General features: G+C 40.5%; 1 protein-coding gene across 3 annotated transcripts in view; it reads right to left on the bottom strand.

The window, feature by feature from the left end:
• PHIP (pleckstrin homology domain interacting protein) overlaps positions 1-16711 on the bottom strand; it is a 119316-nt gene that overhangs the window by 88598 nt on the left and 14007 nt on the right. For all 3 annotated transcript variants that reach the window (XM_055714372.1, XM_055714373.1, XM_055714374.1), the window contains exon 7: positions 8713-8873. In XM_055714372.1, coding sequence (XP_055570347.1) covers positions 8713-8873 — 161 coding nt within the window. The remainder of the gene's footprint in view (positions 1-8712; positions 8874-16711) is intronic.

The following is a 16711-nucleotide window of genomic DNA, read 5'->3' as shown; positions in this document are numbered from 1 at the left end:
CCCGCAGCCTCACTCACTGGTGGGATGCGGTGAGAAGTAGAAAAGGCCTCGACACCATGTAAGTGCTGCTCACCAGTAATGAAAACAGCCCCTGTATTATCAACACTGCTTCCAGAACAAATCCAAAACATAGCCCTCCATACTAGCTACTACAAAGACAATTAAATCTATCCCAGCCCAAATCAGCGCACATGGATATGCGGATGGCTAGTTCATTTAAATATTCCCTAGCCTGATTCCCCTCCACCAAGGACAAGTCTTCCTTGCTCCACACTTTCCCTCTGGTCTCAAGGACTTGGGACTCCTTAAGACAAGTCCGGCACTAAAGACTGAGGCAAAGATGACAGTCAAGCATCTCAGCTTTTTCCGTGTCCTCTGTCACCAGGTCTCCTGCCCCACTCATCAGCAGGACCACATTTTCCATAGTCTTCCCTTTGCTGCCCATATACTTCCAGCAGCCATTTGTGTTGCTCTTCACAACCCTTGACAGATTCAATTCCAGGCTGTCTTCAGCTTTCCTAACCCCATCGCTGAACTTCCAGAGAGTGGCTCTGTATTTCTCCCAAGTTATTTGTCCCTGCTTTCACCTCTTGCATGCTTCTTTTTTGTGTTTGAGTTTTGTCAGGACCTCACTGCTTATCCACACAGGTCCCCTGCCACCTCTGCTTGCTTTCCTGCACATTAGGATGGATCATTCTTCAGTCTGGAAGAGATGATACTTAAAAACAGCCAACTGTCCTGGACCCCTCCTCTCTCCCCCCAACCATATCCCACAGGATTCTTCCAAGCAGGTCCTCAGACAGGTCAAAATCTGCTCCTCTGAAGTCCAGGGTTGTGATCCTGCTTTTTGCCTCAATCCTTCCTCACAGGATCCTGTCCTCAGTCACCTCATGGTCACTGTAGCCAAGACAGCCCTTGGCTTTTACATCCAAAAACAATTCTTCAGTTTGTAACTAACAGATCCAGCGAGTGTCTTTTGTTGTCAGCTCCCCAGTGACCTGTGCCAGGAAGCTGTCATCAGGGCATGACTGCAGAAACTTCCTGGATTGCCTGCATGCTGCCGCATTCCCCATCTAGCAGATACCAGGGTGGTTCAAGTCCACCAGGAGGACTAGCAGAGGCTTTTGCCAGTTGCCTGAAGAAGGCCTCATCTACTTCTTCCTGATCAGGAAACCTGTAGCAGACAGCCACCCCAATGTCACCCACACTGATGGGCCCTTTAACCCACCCATGAGCTCTCAGCTGGCTCATCACCTGTCCCCAGGCAGAGCTCCATGCATTCCTGCTACTCTCCCACATGAAGGACAACTCCCACTCCTTGCCATCCTGGCCAGCCCCTCCTAAAGAGTCTGTATCCATCCACAGCAGCACCCCAGTCCTGTGAGCTATCCAATGCCACTTCACTTCTTTGATCCCAGTAAGACTGTACCCCTGCAACTACCCACAGAATTCCAATTTCTCCTGCTTTTCTCCACATAGTCAGGCTGATTTCTCAAAGCGTGAAAGCTTTCCCCATAATACACTCCACGATCTATGTGCATACACTTTGGGGTGGGCCCTCTTCAGCCCTTTTTGTTGTTTTCAGGGGTTTTACCATCTATATCGCCTCACATTCTTTGCTTACCCACCTGGTCCACTGCTTCTTCATGTGACTGTGACTTCTTGTCTCCCTCCCACATCTCTCCTACTCTAACACTCTCCTCACCAGGCTGGTCACCCTGTTGAGAAAGTTTACCCCGTATTTGCTTCTTATTCTCCTTTTCACAACCCACAGTATCCATAACAAAAAAAACCTTCCCTCTGCCCTGCCCTCTCTTAGCACCTCGACAAGTCAGAAACCACCAAAGCCCTTGATAAAGTGGTTCTAATGGTAAGTTACTCTGTTAATGCAGTTAAAGGATCCAAAGAAAAAAAGTACTCCATAGACAAAACTGCATGATAATTGGATCCCCCCTTTGTTTTTACACCAGAAGTTCTAAACCTCAAGCATGCCATTGCACCTTACTAACAGGCATCACTCTCCAAAGCTCTGGACAGCACCACAACTCTTTCCTGAGCATTAATCTTCAATTTTTCCAATTTCCTTGGGGAGTTTCCATAAAAATAAATAAATTGGAGCATTCTAGCAGCAAGTATGAAACAGATTCTGTAATTTCTCTTGAATTCATCTAAGCTAGGACTTTGGTAGTCATTTTAACCACAACACAGCAACGTAAGTATGTATTAATCCAATTATTCAGCTTGAACCTCAGAAGTCCTCCTGAATTACCTTAGAACTTCTTCAAAGTGTATCCTCGCAAACTAATAAGCATGCGCAGTCTTTGGTCTTTGCCCCGTCATTTTAGACTGCATGAATATGAAAACCAAGTGTTCGATACTCTAACTTCTGTTATTCTTTTTCTATTAAAAATTTTATCAAACCCTTGAAATGACCATTTCCTCCTAGATCTTTTTTTTTTCTTTCAGACCCATTGAACTAAGACTCATTAAATGAATAACAATATTAAACAAATAACGCAGTGTTATTTGTTAAAAAGAAGTTTAAATTATTAGCTCAGTCACTGAATGTTTTTGACAGTCATACACACACAGGCTAGTTTCACTTATAGCTTGATTTAATTCACTTCTACTAAGTTGCTGAGAAGCTAAAGGAAAAAGAAAGGAAAAAAAGTAGTTTCATTAAATGAAACTACTATGCATCTTAACTCTACTTTTATTGCTACTTTTAGCTCAGCTCAAATACCTGTATGAAAAGAAAGTAAACCACCTTCAGGAACAGGTTTTAATTAATAGGTACAACTTGGGGCCTTCCAGTAAGACGCTTACCTACCCAGAACTTCTACAGGAAAGAAGAAGATTCAAGGACCTCTTAAATTTAGTGGTTTGACTGCATTTAAATATAGTTGTTAGCATTTAATGCTTTTGAAAAGGCTGCAAATCTCACTCATATTGAATACCTTGAAAGACGCAGTGTTATTTGTTAAAAAAAAGTTTAAATTATTAGCTCAGTCACTGAATGTTTTTGACAGTCATACACACACAGGCTAGTTTCACTTATAGCTTGATTTAATTCACTTCTACTAAGTTGCTGAGAAGCTAAAGGAAAAAGAAAGGAAAAAAATTTGGTAAACAAATTCTGTAATGCGTACTTTCAAATCAATTCCAATGAACAAGTTAACATGGCTTTTCAACAGAACTAGCAAACTTGCTGTTTAGGGCTTTATAAGCAGTTTAGAGAAAAAAAGGGTCCCTTTTTTCTTCTAAACTTTGCTTATAAAGTTCTAAGCAGATTCCATTTTAATCTCTTTGCTTCCTTAAACATACGAGCACTGTATAAAGCGCTCAGATTTGGGTTCCCCCCCCCCCCCCCATGTTAACTCAGTAAATTTCACTAACTGTTCCTGTGTTTCCAGATTCAAATTTGCACTTGTGTTACCTAACGCATCAAAAAGGTTCAAACTCTACATCTACTTGATACAATTTCTATCTGAATAACAGTATCAGCTCATTCCATCCTACTGTTGCCACAATGCGAGACTTAAAAGTATGAAGAAGCTTGTGCACTCTCCTCAAAAGTGCAGTTGCCACCAAAAAAACCCCAAGCAGCACATAGGGCGGGCGGCGCATGCGTGTGTGAAACAGAATTGCTCAAAAAGAGACACCTGAAAGTAGAAGGGAATAGGGAACCCAGAACTTCCAAAATACTAGAGGGTTGAAATCGCTCAAATGTGGATTAATCTCTTTCTCAAAGCAGTACACACATGAGAATAGAACTAAGCCATTAATATTAATTGCATCACAGTTGAGAAACATCAAACCCATTTTTCTTGGAGTTGCACAACTTAAAAAACCCCCAAAACCAACTCTGTCTACAGAGCTATACATATTACACAAAACATGCTTCTGCAATTCTCACGTTGTACAAATCAATATTATGAATAGGCTACTGACTTCTCAGTAAGCTTACAGCCTGCAGCCATTTTACTGGATGAACAGATAGTTCAAAGCATTTAAAAAAAAAAAAAAAAAAAAGAAAGAAAAAAAAGTAGTTGTCAACCAATAAACCAAACCCTGCATTATGAGACCCCTAAAATGCTGTTTCAGAATGTTACTGATGGAGAGCAACCTGCTCATAGACAACTAAAAGGTGTAAAATGGTCAGAAAGAGAAGAACAGCTAGTTCTGGAACCTAATGCCACCTGGTGGGTTTAGTAACAGCAAACCAAGGGAAGATGATCACCAAAAAACAAGCCTGCTCCCTACCAGTTGTCTACAATACCACTATAGAGGCATGTGTTGTACCTCTCCATTGCAGAAAAAAATTAAGACTGTTAGCAAATCTCAACAAGGAAAAAAGGAAGAGAAAAAAAGGAAAAAGAAAAGACTAAGTTAAAACTGTAAATTCTGTAGCATCTTGGCAAGATAACAGTATTAAAATCCAAATAAATTCATGGAATTCTATCTGAACTGAATGTGACAATTCACAACTCTTAAAATACTCTTGCAGTTCTGCTAGCAAAGGCACCAGCTTATACCGCAGCTCATGTTTTCAAGGTTGCATCTACAACTGCTATGAATTATGTGCCTATAAAAAAGCATTTTCTCAAAAGTGAATCCCAGAACAAGTTCAGCACCAAGACAGAACTGATGTCAGCATTGCCAAGGTAGAGTAAAAGTGCTTCACTTTCCTACAATTACACACACTTGTGGGCTGAAGTGAAACTGCAAAGAAATTTACCAATTAATCTTGGGTGGGAAATCTTACGCAGAGTACTACACAACACTTCATTATTCCCTAGAAGGAGTAATGTCAGAGAAGACAGGAAGATAAAGGTGGGGGACACGGAGTTGGCCATCCTCCTTTGCAGTCAGAAAGGTAAGCAGTGCAGGAACCAGAGAAGACAATGCTTTTTTCTATTACTCTGTGTGGGTTCTGCAAGTCACATTTTTCAAGAGATCCAGAATACAGTCTCAAAAATAATTAGGTTTTCTTCAATGATGGCCAATAGGCTGTGTCTTTGCAAGTAAAGATGCCTTTAATTGTAATTAATTAAAAAAATCCAAATTACCAAGAAAACACAATTTGTGTATTAAAATATTTTTATATATCTGGGGGGAAAAAAAAGGGTAAGAGGTTGATCTTCAGAAATCTCTTGTGAAATCCGTAAAACGATACAAATAGAATCAGTCATTGCATGACCTTGTGGTGGACTGACCCTGGCTGGATGCCAGGTGCCCAAAGCCAGACAGGCAACAGATAACATAATGAAAGGTTTGTGGGTCAAGATAAGGACAGGGAGAGATCACTCACCAATTACTGTCATGGGCAAAACAGGCTCAACTTGGGGAAATTAGTTTATTACCAATCAAATCAAACTAGTGGAGTGAGAAAAACACTCACCTAAATCTTAAAACACCTCCCCCCACCTCTCCCTTCTTCCTGGACTTAACTTCACTCCTGATTATCTCCACCCCACCACCACCCCAGCAGCACAGGGGGACACGGAATAACGGGGCGTTTCATTCAGTTCATCACACATTGTCTCTGCCATTCTTTTGCCCTCAGGGGGAGGACGTTTCACAATCTTCCCCTGCTCCAGTGTGGGGTCCTTCCCACAGGAAAGAGTCCTTCATAAACTGCTCCAGTGTCAGTCCCTTCCATGGGGTGCAGACCTTCAGGAACAGACTGCTCCAGCACAGGGTCACAGGTCCTGTCAGCAAACCTGCTCCCGCGCGGGCTCCTCTCCATGGTCCTGCCAGGAGCCTGCTCCAGCACAGACTTCTCATGGGGTCACAGCCTCCTTCAGGCACATCCATGTGCTCTGGTGTGGGGTCCTCCACAGGCTGCACGTGGATATCTGCTCCACCATGGATTTCCACGGGCTGCAGGGGACAGCCTGTCTCACCATGGTCTTCACCATGGGCTGCAGAGAATTCTGCTCCAGCAACTGGAACATCTCCTCCCCCTCCTTCCTCACTGACCTTGGTGTCTGCAGACTTGTTGGTCTCACATAGTCTTGCTCCTCTCTTCAGCTGCAACTGCTGTTACACAGCAACTACTTCCCCTTCTTAAGTATGTTATCCCAGAGGTGCTACCAGCATTCACTGATGGGCTTAGACTTGGCCAGTGACAGGTTCATCTTGGAGCCGGCTGGCGTTAGCTTCATCAGACATGGGGGAAGCTTCTAGCAGCTTCTCATAAAAGCCACCCCTGTAGCCACCCCCGCTACCAAAACCTGGCCATGCAAACCCAATACAGATCTACTAACTAGCTAGCAGGAAAACTGCATAACATCCTGTTTTCACTGCCTTTAGGCAAACTTCTTCCGAAAAGCATCTTCTTCCTAGCAAAGATAACATCTTCCAGAAGAAAATGACTCAAAAATGTGCTGAGACCACTTTCTTTTCCTTTTAATTTGAAGCAGAACATAAACAGAACTTGAATTTAGAGGCTTTCAATCCTTCAAGGGTCAGGAGGAAAAGGAAACAGTTACAATGCATCTTCTAGAACCAATTTTAAACCTAAACCAACCTCTTACCTAGCTAATGTCACAGAATGCTGGAGGCTGTAGAGTAAAAACAGAACAAGAATGATTCCCTATCGATGCATGCAAATTTACATGCCGGCAACAGATGTGTCTGGAATGAAGTTTTTTATCAGGAATTCTTAGTTCTATTTACTACACTAGAGACTTTAGAAATTGCAGTGGTCTAGATTGAAAAGAATTGGCACCATTTCATTATACAGACACAACTGCAAGGCAGTTCATGACTGTTTATCCACTGACTACATCACACCACCTACAGCAACTTGGGATTTTACTGGAATGTGGAATACAACCCATTGGTTTTCCATTTGCCAACAACCACTGAAACATCTAAACAAACAACACTGGATTTACCTGAGAATGCAGAGGTAAGAAGCTCTGCCCCAGGCTCCCCAAAATGAAAATTCACTAGTCACAATTAATTTATATGGCCACTCTATTTAACACTAGTTTGAAGTAACCATGATCTCAACTGAGACCTTCTTCAAGCAATCATACCAGGACACCAGTGCATCTGTCAGCAAAGGACTGCCAACAAAGCCCTGGGGTTGCAGAAGCAGTGTTGCTCCCCCCATTTTAATTCAGGTTCTTCTGCTTTTCTTTTGGAAACAAACTGCTGCTACTGTCAAGACAATTCATCTCTTTACTCATTTTTAAAATCAGACTGCAAAAAGCAAGCAAATGTGCAAAAAGGAGTGATCACTGCAGATGCACCCAAGAGGAAGTTTAGTTAACCTCTGGAAAAGGAAAGGTTTTAGGAACATGGGAAAGTTTTAGGAAAATGAATAATCGGGAGACCTTAACAAGGAGTTCTACACACTTCATCTACAAAGCACAAACAAGTTTTTACTTAGAGGTGAACAGGGTGAGCACAGGTGATTTTTATACTTGGTACACATAAACATCTCTAATCCATTCTGCTGTATCACATATAGAACAAACTCACAAGAGAGCTCTTTTCCTGATAGGTTAATCATGCATAAACTACAGGTCATAAGAATTTAATGCCTATGACTGTTGAGGGACTTTGCTTGTCAATGATGGCTAAAGAAGTACAAAAGAAGTCTGCTATGCCTGAAGTAAACAGGTGTTCAAAACGCTACAAGTGCCCCATTCCTACAACCACACATGCTTCCATGCAACAAAGCAAAACGTATGTGAGTGAAAGGGCAAATTATATTTACAACCACATTGAAAGAACTTTACAAGTTAGGATTGCAATACATGAAGTAGAACTGAACCATAATTCAAGCAATGCAGGTAGAAGTATCTACCATGTCAGAAAGGACACAGCCAAGCTCCTGGATCCACAAAGGTATCAATTACATCCAGTATTTGTGGCAAGGAAATAAATGCAGCCAAACTGTCCCAGACTGGCATGAGGTATGTATTCATGAGATGTTTGGCTCTACTAAAATTGACTACTTGCCAAGGAATTGAAATTACACTCACATCTATCTGGTTTTATCATTCCCATTCCTTGGGAAACCTGCAATTTCAGTCCTGACTTCAGACATCTATCCAACATTACTTTTTTAACAACAAAACAAAGGCAAATAGTTAAAAACATTAAGAACACCGGTACAGAAACATTCCTGGGAACTCATGAAGACAATTCCTTGTGACCCAACATATATTACAATACATAACGTGAATTTTCAGCTTTCTAATTCCTTCAACATGATGTACCAAATCTAAGTGTATCATCAGGCTGTTAAACTTAGTAGTCATGCTTTAAATTTTAAAAAAGTTAAGAGAAAATAGTCAAATAATCTTTAATTACACATTGATTGTCCTGCCCGACTTCCTAATGAAATTCTGTGTTGGTGGTCCATTCTTTTACTTATGTTTTTTCTAGAAAACACAAGTCCAGAGGAAAGAATCTACATAGGGCAATTCCCTTCGACTGAAAATAACCTCAGTTTTCTGACTGAACCACATAGACCAGCAATCACCATCACATCCAGCCTTAAGCCATGTAAGCCAAAACTATTTTAACATGCAAACCAGCATGGTTATTAAAAAGCACATGAGCATTAACAGTAATAAAGCATGTATGTCCTCTTGATACATAAGATCAGTATATTTAGTTTTTAGAAACAATTAGGTGACTTGCTATCTATACTTAAAAAAAAAATAAAAAAAATAAAGATTTTGTACTTACAGTAAATATTCGCCTGCCAGTCCGATCAAAAGTTACACAGTATACAGAAGACAAGTGTCCTAAAATTCGTTTGTGCATCTTCATGTGTTGATAGACTGCAGTTGGAACAAGGCGTTCAAGTCTGTACTTTCCATTTAGTTTTCTTGAAAATAGGGTATCCACTACCAAACAGGGAAAGAAAAAAGGAGACACGGCATTTATATTGGGTTCATAAACTAAAACACTTCTCCAAGATGGAAAGTTTATGTCAATACTGTACCACCTGCTATATGAAAAACTTACTATAGTAATTGCCTCATTTTGCCGTAAATTAGGGAAAAATACATACAAAAGTAGCCTACAATATAGATGAGCAAAAATATGTCAAACTAAAGCAGAGCAAAAAGATGCAATACAACTTTCAAGCCCAAATGTATGCTTCTCACTTTATACCTAGTGAGAGAAATTCAGGAAGACTGAGGCAGCTTCCATGGAGGACTAAACTACCTCACATTTAACAAGCATTGCTATTAACTGAAGAGCAGCAAACATACAAACCTTCTCCAATGCAACTTGGTTTTTTGTAGTCTACAGTTAAACATTTATCCACCACTTGCAAGACAGTAGTATTTTTAAGGATATTGCTACCCACTTCAGCTAAACAAACAAAAAAATGCCAAACAAAAATTTACATACAAATTTACCCAAATCTTACAGAAAATTCTGAATTTGACTAACAGAATCTTGTTCAAAGAGTCTGCAGTAATTTTTTTCCAAGTTTAAAAGACAAGAAGGTCCAGGAGCAGAAATCTACTTTGTTTTAATAAAATGGATATCTTTCATCAAGAACTAAAGCTCCATGTTAATAATTTTAACCTGCTACTCATGCAACAATAAAGCAACAGAGTATAATGCTTACATGCATGGATACATAGACATTAGTCAAACAGTTCCCCATATCATTATTAGATCAAAGAATGGCAACAGTGATACATTTTATATTTCACAGAATTGTGATAAAGCAGGTAATATAATCAGATCTCAAATTTCTGAATACATGAAAAGTAAAACCTTAGATGCCCAGCAATGCCCAGAGCACTACATACACATGAAAACCAAGAACTATCAGTACCAAAAGAGGCAGTTAATACTTTCATTACTACTCTGGTTAACCATTCTTTATATGTGACCAAGGTTACATCTGTACTAGTGAATTGAGCAGGACCAGGGCAGGGGTCTGGGCACTAAATCACAATCACTCCTTGGCATCAACCGTGAAACAGCTACAAATGTCTCCAATTGCTTGGGTTTGGCCCAGACCAATCAGACACCGGCTCACAAGTCAGTACAGGTCAAACTACATTAAATATGCAAACCGGTTTGTAGCTACTCTATAAGGAGCAAAAGTACTCAGTGGTATGGATAAATGCCAAGCCCACTGGCCTCAGGCCGTAAGAACAGCCCTGAAACTTTTCAGTTAACTGCCTATGCAGCCCAAGGATTCAAGGAAATTTTCCCAGGTCAAGATTCTTTGTGAACGAGCAGGATCATCAGCTGTGGAGTGAGGCACTTGTAGTCAATTCACCACTACTGCCTTAAGGCTCTGCCATATCCTCTTCACCCTACTGTTACACAAGAAAAAGAGGCAGTTGCATGTGCTTTATGACAAAGATTTTCCTTGCCAACAGTCTACTTTAGAACCACAGGAAACCAAGACTAGTTCAGTCACAAGATAAATCTAGTTTTGGTTTCTGACAGATCACTCTACAGTTAAAAAAACACCAAAAAAACCCAACCAAAAAAAAAATTCTCAAAAAAACCAAACCACCCCCCCTCCCACCACCAAAAAAACCCAACAAACCAAACACACGCATACACACAAACAGAGTAAGGAAGGTCTTTGTCACAACAATAAAGTGAGCTTGCACGATATCTCAACCTACCCAGAAGTTACCTTTTGTTTGATCTTAATGTAAGATGGAAATGGTAGTTGGAAATCAGCTTCTAGCAATGCCTTCACATGAAACCACAGCTCACAAAAAGGGGAAAAAAGCTTAACAACAAAGTTTACTTTGCAAAGATGTTCTGTCAATATATCAAAACTGTAAGCAGACTCTTCAGGATAAAACAACTGATAACTTCATATAAGCATGTAATTTTTAATATACATCTGAATTTATGAAAATTTTTGAAGTACTTTTAAAGTACTTGAAAGAAATTTCAAGTTTGGGATTTATTATTTGAGTTTTGGGTTGTTTTTTTTTAAATCACTGAAGAAGGGTAAGTTTACCAGAATCTAAGACAGTATTTCTGATGATACTTTTGCTGATGTGTAGTAGTAATGGGCAACTTGCTCCTAGTTCACACATCCCTGGGAAACTCAGCAGGTGAAATGCCCCTTGTCCAGTAACAATCAACCTACTGAAGGAAATAAGAGGCAACGCTGTGATACTGGAAACAAGACGACTGGGATCTATTGCACTCTTTGGCCTTGATTAAAATTTGAAACATAAAAAAAAATAATTCTAAAACTGGTAAAAAAAGAGGTGACTTAAGTGATTTGACATGGAAAAAAACAGCATTATAAATTGACATTATATGGGAAGAAAATTTTTAACTAAGATCATGCAATGCGGAGGGGGAGAATCAACCTCCCACAGGTTTGAACACTGTCCATAAACACAAAATTTTTAAAAGATTTCTTCAAAATGTTTTTCTTGTTGGTTTTAAACAAAATTTTCACATCCACCAGTTCTTCAGTATATCCTTCTATTTAACTACATTTCTATTTACTCTCATTGACTTTGCCAAGTGATCCAGCTTGATTTCTCCAGCTGACCTATTCCCACTTTTTATTCCAAACACTGAAAACTCCAATGTGTCACCTGCACACTTTGCTAGCACAATAGCCTTCATTTTTTCCTCCAGAGTACAGGTAAAAATCAAAAATAGCTGTGTCTCAAAAATAAATTCCTGCAGCTGAACAATAAAATTGTTTTTTCTGGTGCAAGCCAAGGTGAGAAAGGCTACCAACTGTTAATAATAATGACATTGTACTAATTATAGGTCTTTGCTTTTGTAACAATTGTTAGCCATACCTATCTTCAACACTTGTCAGGCCTTATGTGGTCTCTAATCTATTTTTGCTTGGTTTTAACTGGATTTGGGGAAAAAGTGAATTTAGATCCCCTCTGACACCAAGTCTAACATCTCTCCTTTTAGACATACTAGCGGTTTTCTGTCTCTCGTTAAATTTTGCTTGGCCTCACACGAATGAGTCAGTATGAGCAAAGGTGTTAATCACAGGACGTGTGATAAGGTGTAACAGTTAAACAGCTGCAGTGGGAGCCACAAACCATACATAATATGCAAGGGAAGAAGGATGAGACTATCTCAGGAAGGGTTAGAGAGCACTGGCTGGGCCTTACAGCAAGTCAACCAACAAGAAGAGAAGAAAGTTTGGAAAGAGGAGAACAACAGAATAGAGGTTGCCTGCTCCTTGCTGGAAGGGCAATGTGAAGTCAACACTACACAGGAAGAACTCCCATCCAGTGCCTGGCCAACTAAGGATATTGCTATTTACTTACGCTTTACATGCCTGTCTACTACTCACACTTAAGTTCCTGCTTTAAAAATAATTTAAAAAAATTTAAAACAAACATAAAAAGCAGATGTTACTAAATGGCTGTTGTGCAACACAGGATGACAATTTACCACTTCCAAATGACATTTTGGTTTCAAAATCAGCGTTCTTCGTATTTAATGAAGCTAACTGATCAGCAGAAACCAATGCCTGAGAAAGCCGCCTACTTTGTTGATGTTTTGAACATTGAAAAAAACTCTTTGCCACAAATTTTAAGTTGCTATCAATTGTTTACCAGCTGGTTCCAAACAAAATTAATCAGCTTCTGTTTTTTAGGTAACTGGGCTCATCTTCATACAACACGACCAGCCTCAAAGATTGAAACGGTCTGCTATCACAGAATGGTTCAAGTGGGAAGGAACCTCCAGGGATCAGCTAGTCCAGCCCCCCTGCTCAAGCAGGGTCAGCTACAGCAGGTTACTCAGGGCTATGGCCAGCGAGGACAGAAAATTCACAACCTCTCTGGGCAACCCATGGCAGTGCTTTAATCACCTCTAAAAAGTGTTTTCTTCCATTTAAACTGAAGATCCTCTATTAAAGTTTGTGTTCGTGGCCTCTGTCCTGTCAGGAGGTACCAAAGAGAAGAGCCTGCCTGCCTCCATCACACCCTCCCATTTATACCCATTGATAACACGCCCCCGTGCTTTCTCTTCTGAAACCTAAACAATCCCAGTGCTTTTGTATTCTCCTCGTATGACAAGATACCTCAACCCCTGCATCATTTTACTAGTCCTCTGCTAAACTAGTTCCAGTCTGTTCATGTCTGTCTTGTTCTAAGGAGCCCAGAGCCAGACCCAGCGCTCCAGGTGTGATCTCACCTGCACTGAGGGGAAGGAGCATCTTTGACTTAGTGACAATGCACTGCCTCCAGCAGCCCAGGATGCTGCTTGGTTTGTGTGTGCAAGGGCACATAGCAGACTCGAACATCTGACATGTTCAACACCAGAACAGCCAGCTTGTTCTCTGCAAAGCTGCTTTCCAGCCCATCAGTCCCCAGTGTCCACTGGTGCATGAGGTTATTCTTCCCCAGGGGCAAGACTTTTGCACTTTTCATTGTGGAAATTTATTAGATTCCTGTTAACCCGTTTCTCCAGCCTGTCGAGGTCCCCCTGAATGGCAGCACAGACCATGTGATCTATCAATCACTCCCAGTTTTGCATTGTCTGCAAAACTTGGTGTTTCATCATCCAAGTTACTAATGAAGATGTTGAATAATACTGGCTCTAGTATCAGCCCCTGGAGTACACCATTAGTGACTGGCCCTCATGCCAGTCACTGGAATTCATTCTGCTGGTCACAAGCCTTTGAGCCCAGCACTTCTGCCCATACCAGTTTGTTAGTGAGAATGTTACGGGAGCCATATTACAAAGCCTTGCTGAAGTGAACAACATTTACTACTGTCCCCCCATCCTCCAAGCCACTCATCTCATTTAAATGGCTGCCAGGCTAGTCAGGCATGACTTCTTCATAGATCGATACCAGCTATTCTCAGCCACATTCTTGCCCTTCATGTTGGTTTTCAGGAGTACTTGCTTCATCACTTGCCCAAGGACTGAGGTGAGGAGGGCCCATCTCTAGTTCAGCAGTCTCCTTGTTGCCCTGCTTCAAGACAGGAATGACATTTGTTCTCTTCCAGTCCTCAAGAAGCTCCCCTGACCACCATGAACATTTCAACAATAATCGAGTGAGCTTGCAATGACATCAGCCAGCACCCTCAGCACCCAGCAGTAAATCCTACCAGGGTCTATGGACTTCGGTGTGTAGTTTGGTCGAACATTCCCTGACCTAATCCTCCTCCATCAAGGGAAAAGTCTTCCTTGCCCCAAACCTGGTCCCTGGTCACCAGGGCCTGAAATTTTTGAAGGCTGGTATTACCAGCCAAGACCTAGGCCAAGAGGGCATTGAATACCTCAGCTTTTCCAGGTCTTTTGTCACCAGGTCCCCTGCCCCATTCAGCAGCAGGCCCTATTGTTCCTTATGCTGCTGACAGCCATGTAAAAGCCCTTTTTGTGTTCCTTCATGTTCCTCACTAGATTTAATGCCAGAAGAACTCTGAAGTTTGTTACTGCAGAATCACAGAATGGTTGCAGCTGGAAGGGACCTCTGAAAATTACCTAGTCTAATAATCCTCCTTTGAAAGCAGGGTCAAATATAACAACTTGCTCAGGACCTTTTACTAGAGTTAAGAAAAAAGAAATAAAGAAAGTGGGGTAGGGTGAGAAACATGGGATTCTTTACCCAAACCTTAAGCTCTAAAGGTAAGAGTTTAATTCATTTTTCCGTAAAGGCCACTCAGGAACCTACACTGTGAATCGAGAGTTGGGCTTTTAAGACAACTTGATGAAATGGAACTGTTAAAACCTTAATCTGGAAAAACATACATCTCTGAGTCAAGATCACTCTATTTGTTTGGCTTCCTTCAGAACAATTTAAAAATCAAATACATATGTAAAGCTGATGAAGGTAAAGGGGTTGGAGTTTTCAGCAGAACTTAAAGAATACAGATTTTCTCACACTCAAAAAGAATGCAACAGGCATCAACAGAATGCCTTCAAAGTTTTAGAATGTCTCTCACTCCCCACCCAAAACGGAACAAGCAGTTCGAAGAAAAACAGCAATGTGTAAAATGGAGACAAATTTTGGGGTCTGAAACACATGGCAGTATTAGCTATGATGATCATCCTCCCCCCCTCCCCGGCCTTGGCTTTCTTATTTTAGTTTTATCAAAGCGACCAATGCCATCACGTTACTGACATGGTCCTGGAATGTGAAATATACCTTAAAGATGGGGGATAGTAATCTACTTTATCCACTAGTCAGTGATAAATCTGATTTAATTTTGTACCAATTGTAAGTTACAATTTAAAAAAGCACATGTAAAAATCATTATGGCTTATCTTTCATTTTATTCCTTTCTGGAGTCATGTTTAACTCATGGAAGTTCTATTCTGAAGAACAGATTCCACCTTTGTTCCCCTTCCATTCACACAAAATAAAGCCAGATTTAGAAGACACCTGGAAGGACACCTAATGAATATACTTCACTTACGACTCTTACCCATACTGAATCAAGTTTTATTAACTTGAAAGGCTAGAAATGCCTTTAATGAGTGCCAAGGCATTCAGAGCTGTAAAAAATAAGCTTTTTGAATAAAAAGAGACTGCTAGACTCCTTTCACTCCTCAAGCTAGTACAACTAAATGTATCAAGCACTCAGTTTTAGGTTGTTGAGGGCTTTTTCCCTTTCTGTAATGATGTCCAAGATCAAAAAAAGCAACTTCAATTTACTTCTACCTTCCTACCATTTTTCTGTTCAACTTCTAAACATTGTGCAGTACTTCAAGTCTTCTGGCTTACAGATGACTGTCAACCAAGTGAGTGGTTAAGCTAGCAATTTGACCAACCCAGAACTTGCCTCTAGGCATTTAATGAAAGTAAATGTATACTGACTTCTTACTGGAGCATTTCTGAAAATATAAAAATTCTATGTACATCTATAACTTCACATATAATATTAATTTGCCCAATGAAACTAACTGCCAACCCTAACAAATTCACAGAGATTGGAGGCGAGATGTTTCTAGAGGTAGAAGGTAAAAACAAATGAAACTATACAATCTCAAGCATTTCCAAACTGTTCCCTGACTTCAATGCAATCCCACCTGCTTCCACTATATATTTACTCAGTTTGTATTTTATTCAAAGTGTAAGTTCTGTAAGACTTCTATAGCTCACTTGCTCTTGCATAGCGAGTCATTTACTTTAGTACAATTCGCTTTAGACTTGAATAAACATGTAAAACAAGATGTTACTTTTACACAGTTCCTTTAACACAAGGTGGTCTTTCAGGTTTTTTACTACAATTAGCAGATAATAGTTTGACAAAGTACTCTTAGGTTAGCTTTTAGGCCTAAAGTACTTACTATATTCCTAAAAAGGGACATCTACACCACTGTCAGAACCCCAAGTTCTCTCTACAGCCAAACCCGCAGCATCATTTAATAAAGAAGTTGTGAGAGAGGTGCAAAAAGCCTCAGAACTTTTCTCCAAGCAGACTACTGAGCAAGACCGTGAAATACTATTTTTGAAAGGCAGATATACACACTGCCCAGGAAAAACATTCTTTGTCGCCAGGGGCAAACAGCCAGTCCCACCTCAGGTCGCCACACCTGAGCGGTCAGCCTCCCTGAGAGCTTTGAGCTCAAAGCTCCCAAAGCTTTATGCTTTGCTTCTGTGCTTCTTTTAGCAATTCCTGAAAATTACTGAGAGTTGTTCTTCTGTTTCTGCATCCAAGAAGACCTTTAGCAAAACAAATTAGCATATGACATAGCTCTTTTTGTTTTTAATTAAGCACTCTGCAACATTTTATACGATATG

The sequence above is a fragment of the Falco cherrug genome, chromosome 6 (genome assembly GCF_023634085.1).
Source record: "Falco cherrug isolate bFalChe1 chromosome 6, bFalChe1.pri, whole genome shotgun sequence".
Lineage (NCBI taxonomy): Eukaryota > Metazoa > Chordata > Aves > Falconiformes > Falconidae > Falco > Falco cherrug.
Note: the sequence above shows the minus strand (reverse complement) of the source record. Positions and strands in the feature narration are given on the sequence as shown.